General features: G+C 66.0%; 1 protein-coding gene across 2 annotated transcripts in view; it reads left to right on the top strand.

Annotated features, from left to right (window-relative positions):
- Positions 1–1,095: 1,095 nt before the first annotated feature.
- Positions 1,096–5,963, top strand: part of TNFRSF14 (TNF receptor superfamily member 14) — an 8,377-nt gene continuing 3,509 nt past the window's right edge. The window contains exons 1-5 of one of the 2 annotated variants that reach the window (XM_037743520.1): positions 1,096–1,723; positions 2,038–2,169; positions 3,108–3,216; positions 3,722–3,847; positions 5,159–5,314. In XM_037743520.1, coding sequence (XP_037599448.1) covers positions 1,694–1,723; positions 2,038–2,169; positions 3,108–3,216; positions 3,722–3,847; positions 5,159–5,314 — 553 coding nt within the window. In that variant the 5' untranslated portion in view covers positions 1,096–1,693. Of the gene's footprint in view, positions 1,735–2,037; positions 2,170–3,107; positions 3,217–3,721; positions 3,848–5,158; positions 5,315–5,963 lie in introns of both variants that reach the window. The other variant, XM_037743521.1, reaches the window with a different exon arrangement.

The following is a 5,963-nucleotide window of genomic DNA, read 5'->3' as shown; positions in this document are numbered from 1 at the left end:
AATCAGGGTAGGAGGGGCACTGAGGAAGAGGCAGGAGGGCCGAGTCTCACTGATGCCTATGTCAGCCTTGTTTCTTGCGATGCCTCAGTTTCCCTCCTTCCCAGGATGGAGTGCATGAGGTATCTCTTGAGGCTGAGTCTGAGGGGATGGGGTCGGAAGCCTGTACCAGCAGGTGTAGACGCTATGACTGTCCAGGACTCCTGCTTTCCTGCCCTCAGGCATGCCCTTGAGTGCTGGGTATTTGTGGGGAGTTGGGGAGGGAGCCCCCATGCACTCCAAGGCCCCCAGGAGCTGCTGGGGTATCCACAGTAGCACTAGGGTGTCCGGGGGTGGAAGGTACAAGGGACCCCTTCTGCCTTGGAGCGCCATGTGGCTCTGTGGGCTGGGGGGGTTCTCTGCGTGTGGGGGGCATCTGGCAGGGGCACTGAGGGCCAGGAGTGTGAGCGCACCCTGGAAGCAGCAGACAGGGTCCCCTCTCCCAGGCTCCAGCCGTGGGGTGGAGTCTGTGCTCCTGGGTGCCTCTCGGGGCTTCTCCTCTACCGGCCACAGCCTGGTCCGCCACCCTGCTGCCGAGCATTGGGGCCGGGGCTGGGCTCGTCCACCGGGATGGCAGCCAGCAGTGCACCTGCCTCTGGCACTCGGACGCTTGGCCCCGCAGCACAGTGCCACCCACCCCAGCCTGCCTACCAACACCCTGCCTGGTCCCTCTGCAGCGCCCAGGCCTTCCCCCAGGGCACCAGGGAGTGCAATTAGGCTGTGAAGGGGCCCTCCCCTTGCTGGCTGTGGCCAGTGCCACCCAATCAGGCAGCCTGGGACGAACCCCTAGGGCCCCAGCCTTCGGGCCACGCACTTTCTAGTCGGGGTGCGGACCTCCCAGCTCCCGCCACAGCTTCCTGTGACTGGCTACCCTGCCAGCTCTCCTGTAGATGAGAGTGGGGGCCATTCCCAAGCTCCTTTCCACCAGACACCACTGAGTCCCCTGAAGCTGGGGCTGGACCCTGAAAGGTGGTCCCCGGGCCAAAGTCAGGACCAGGAGGGGCTCGGGGCAGTCCTGGGCCAGGTGTCTGGCAGATGGGCTTGCTGGAGGTGGCGGCTCCTGTGTGGAGCAGGCACTGACGGGGCAAACGGGATGTACCTGGGCAAGCACGGGTGGCGCGTGATGGACCTGGGCCTCCATTGGCTGCACCACGCCCAGCAGCAGAAAGGGCCTCAGGAGCCCTGGTGCCGTCACGTGGGTCACAGGGCTCCATGCGGTGCGGGGAGCAGGCAGTCACAAGGGACTCGCTGGTACCTGCCTTGAGGCCTGGGGCTGTGGCCGCCTCTGTGCAGAGGTCTCCCCAGCACCAGGCTCTGCGGGGCAGGGAAGCCCAGCGGGACCTCAGCCGCAGGGAGGCTGAGACCTGGTCAGGGCAGGGTCCACAGGGAGACCTGGCAAGGCCGGCAGCCTTTGTAGTGCACGCAGCATCTCTGCAGGGGGGGCAAGAGCTGCCCCCTCCCCTCCCAGGGGGCAGGTGGGGGCTCTGGGTCTTTCCCACCCTCCTCCCGTCACGTCACGGGACGAAGGGCTGGCGGGCATGTGACTGAAACTGGCCAGACAGCACTATGGCGGTTTTTATTCGGAAGGGAAGTTTAGGCTCTTGGGCAGAGCTGAGATGGGAACAGGAAACCCACAGGGCCCCTTTATTCGGCAAAAATGTCAGTCAGCACCTCGGGGTCCCTGCGTGTATGAGTGAGGTGGGGAATGCACTTTTTGGGGCTCCCCGTCTACAGGAAACCCAGAGGGGACTGAACCGGTGCAGGGGGGCACTTGCCGCTCCCATGGGCGCCTCCTCCATACCTGCTCTTCCCTGGGCTCTGCCTGGACAGCTCCTGCCCCCGCAGGCCCACCTGTCCCCCGCTGCCTCACCCAGCAGGCCTGAGCCTCCCTCTCCTCCCAGACACCCCCCCAAGCGCTCCCGCCTCTCGGAGTCTCGGATTGAGGCACAGCCTCTCACACGGTGGTTTCTCTTTCTCTTTCTCTTTCTCTTGAGCTGTTAGGCGCGGCAATGGCACCGAGCTCCTCTGCTGGAGGTCGTCCCACGGGCCGGGTTCCTGGACTGCTGGCCTGAGCCGAGGCACATGGCGCCTCCTTCCTGGAGACCAGCCCCCAAAGCCGATCTCTTAAGGCTGGTGAGCCCCCACGCCTCCTCCCCGTCGGTTCCCAGATATTGGTGCTGACCTCAGGGCCTCTCAGAGAGCTCCTTTCCCTGCCCCCGCCACCCCCGTCCTGGCTGTGGCTGGGTCCCTCGTTCAGCCCGTCCCCTGCTGCCCGGGCTCTCCAGCTGACCCAGACCGCCAGCACTGGGCTCAGCACAGGGGGAGAGAAGCAGAGCCACAGCCCCCCCACAGGCCTCCTCCTGTGTGTCCCCCTCTCAACGCTCCATCCACGGGCAGCTGGGGAGCCTGTTTGGCAGGATGTGGGCACTTTGGGGGGCTGGGTGTCTCTTGGCGGGCCTGGAGCAGATGACCCAACTCCCCAGCAGCGCTGACCTTGGTGACAGGTGACAAGATCAGTGTTTGTGCAGCAGGGGGCTGGGCCCGGGTGGGAATACCCTCCGTGCCTGTGTGGCGCTCCTGCCTGTCCAACCGCTTCCCCCATCAGGGGCCCCGACTACCCATCAGCCAGCCCAGGAACGAGGCCACGGCAGAGCTGCCTCCCGAGTGTGGCCCTGGCCAGCCTGTCACCCACTATCTGGCTTGTGAGCCCCAGGGGCCCTCTCTGGCTGCCCTGCTGGCTTGACAGGGGTCAGCAGGTCCAGCCTAGACCAGCACAGGGGCCGACAGGTGGTCTGTCAGAGGGCTCAGGGCTCCCAGGTGTGGGGTTGGGGGCCCTGGAGAGGGCCAAGTGTCAGTTCCCAGGGTGCCACACTGCCAGGCAGGGGAATCAAGGCTGGTGGAGGGGCGGTCCTCACCAGACCCCAGGCTGCAGGGGTGGACACGGTTGTTCCCTGAGCCTGGCCTGGGGCCCGCTGCTGTCCCTTCTACCAGACACTGCCACCCTCCCAGTGCACAGGGGGAGGCTCAGGGTGGAGCCAAACATCTCCCACCGCCTGTTCTGGCACCCTTAGGTATTGTATGTCACCTTCCTGGGAGCCCCCTGCTGCGCCCCAGCTCTGCCCTCCTGCAAAGAGGACGAGTACCCGGTGGGCACCGAGTGCTGCCCCAAGTGCAGCCCAGGTAAGCGCAGCCCCCGGTGGGCTGGTTTGTGGGCCAAGGGCAGACACTTGTGCCCCTCCCTGCCCTGGACACCCCGTGTTCTCTGCTCACACAGCCATGGTGCGGTGAAACCCGGGCCCAGCTGCACACACAGGGAGGGCGGGAGCCCCAGGGCAGCAGCTTGGGCGCCTCACCCTGGGAGACTCGCACAGCCACGCCACACAGGGGTGGGTCTGAAGGACGTGGCCGGGCCATCTTGACCAGAGACATGGGGGACGTACCAGAGCTGGGCCAGGTGTCCCAGGAGGCCCCACATGCTTCCAGAACTTTCTGATTCTCCCCAGAGCAGCTCTGCTCATGGAAGGCAGCTGGGGCTGCTGTGTCCCTCAGGGAACAGCTCATGGGCCATTTGAGTCCCCTTAGCTGGTGTCCCCCGGCTCAGCCTCTGGGCACGGGCATTCATGATGGGTGGGCTCCCGCAGGGGTCTCCCACGGCCCCGCCAAGTTCCCACCCTCTGGGCGGCAGGTTACCGCGTGAAGCAGGTCTGCGGGGAGCTGACGGGCACAGTGTGTGAACCCTGCCCTCCAGGGACCTACATTGCCCACCTCAATGGCCTGAGCAAGTGCCTGAAGTGCCAAATGTGTGACCCAGGTAAGAGGCCGACACAGCCGGCCCAGCCTCCGCTCCGGCAGCCTGTATGACACGCACCCTCTCGCCATGACCACAGTCTCCCTGGAGGCCCCGGCTGCCCCAGGCCAGGTCCTGCCCCCACCTCCATGGGTGCGCCCTGCAGGGGACGCCTTCAGGCCAGCACCAGCCTCCGCCCACCTCTGCCTCATCACAAGGGGGCCGTGCCCCCACCGCTCACTTTGTCAGGTGGGCTGTCCTGAGCTCAGCGCCTGACCGTTGGCCCTGAACCTTGGCTCCTCCGGTGCCCTGGGTGGGTGCCCAGACCTCTCCTGTGCCCGTGTCCCTAGCTGGAAAGTGGACTGGGCCAGTGCTGGGGCTCTCTGGAGGGCGCTGGGACCTGCTGCTTCCCCACAGGGCTCCTTGTCGCTTTCTCCTCCAGAAATTGGGTTCCCACATGACCCCAGGGGGAGGGGCCACCTGGAGGCTGGTGCCCGCCTGGGTGGAGGCAGACAGGGGAACCAGACCCAGGGGCATGCCTTTGAGTTGGAGCGCAGAGCCCAGCCATGCCGCCAGTGGCTCTGTCCCATCAGAGCCTCGAGCCAGGCTCAGCACAGCAGGTGCTCACCAGGCCAGGCAGGCCTGCGACTGCGGCAGGGCCTGGGCCTGCAGGGAGGCACCAGCAGCTGGGCTAGCTGTGAACAGAACAGCAGCTGGAGTGCTTTGAAGGCTTATGCATGGGATTTGGGGTTCACACCTCAACCTGCATGCCCAGTCCAGTGCCCTCCCCTCTTGTGAAAGTACCTGTCTGATTGGGCTGAGAATCCGGGGGTACAGCGTGCAGGTGAGGCTGCCCTCAGGAGGGTCCCAGGGCTGGGGCTGGTACCCCACCTCCAGCAGCACCTGAAGAAGGGGGCTCTCACCCTACCTGGCTGGTTTGCACAGATGGGAAGCCTGTCTGAGGGCTGAGTGTCCAGGGTGGGCACACAGGGCGAAGACCTGCCTGAGGGACCCTGCCCCAGGACTAGCAGTGGAAGCTCCATGTCCTGGCCATCTGGGCAGAAGGCTGGCTTCTCCATAAGGCCTGGCTCCCATCAGTGAGACCCTCACAGGATCGTCCCACAGGCCCTCATCCCACACACAGCTCAGCTGTCCCTTGGTGCCCCTCCGGGCCTCAGGTCCTCCATGCCAGGCACCTCGTTGGTTGAGCCAGAGGTGCAGCCCAGCAGGGGACCCGGGCAGCAGTCCCGGCCTCTGCACACCATGTCCAGGACGGGGCATCAACACAGCCTCCCAGCCCAGCGGCTGCTCTCAGCTCCCCTTCTTGGACCCTAGCCATGGGCCTGCTCGCCACCCGGAACTGCTCCAGGACAGAGAACACCCTGTGCAGCTGCGGCCCAGGCCACTTCTGCGTCCTCCGGGATGGGGACCACTGCGCTGCGTGCCAGGCCCACGCCACCTCCAGCCCGGGCCAGAGGGTGCAGGAGGGAGGTGAGTGGTGGGTGGCGCCCCAGGTCTCCTCGACATCATGGCCTGCCCAGGGGCCCTGGTGAGGCAGAACCTTGGCCAGCTCCAGGCCACACACCCCAGCCTTGCCCAGCAGGGAGCAGGCGATGGAGGTGGGGGAGGGGGCAGGGAAAGGCCACCCAGGTGCATCCCCCTGGGGGTTCTGGGACTCCCCAGTCCCCAGGCCTCACTCTTGGGCCCCAGGCATGGAGCCTGGGTTTATAGGAGTGACCATGGTCATTGCCACTGTTCAAGCTCAGTCTGGGAGGAGTGAGTGCCCAGCCTGGCCTGGCACCTGACAGGCAGCCCCCACGGTGTTGTGGGATGTGGACACAGAGGGACCCCCAGACTCATGAAATCCCAGCTTCTCAAGGTCTGGGACAGCCAGAGCCACCACCCCAGGCCTCACCTGCAGGACTCCCAACAGGGAGTCTGCCGCTCTCCCAGGCTCTCACACCACCAGCAGAGCACCCTGATCTAGAAGGGCACAGACAAGCAGCCCCCAGCCCCTCCCAGCCTGGTGCCCCCAGCCCCTCCCAGCCTGGTGCCTTCAGCCCCCTCCCAGCCTGGTGCCCCCAGCCCCCTCCCAGCCTGGTGCCTTCAGGCCCCTCCCAGCCTGGTGCCCCCAGCCCCC

The sequence above is a fragment of the Cebus imitator genome, unplaced genomic scaffold, assembly GCF_001604975.1.
Source record: "Cebus imitator isolate Cc_AM_T3 unplaced genomic scaffold, Cebus_imitator-1.0 Scaffold145, whole genome shotgun sequence".
Taxonomy (NCBI): Eukaryota; Metazoa; Chordata; class Mammalia; order Primates; family Cebidae; genus Cebus; species Cebus imitator.
This window is presented reverse-complemented; position numbering and strand designations above follow the sequence as displayed.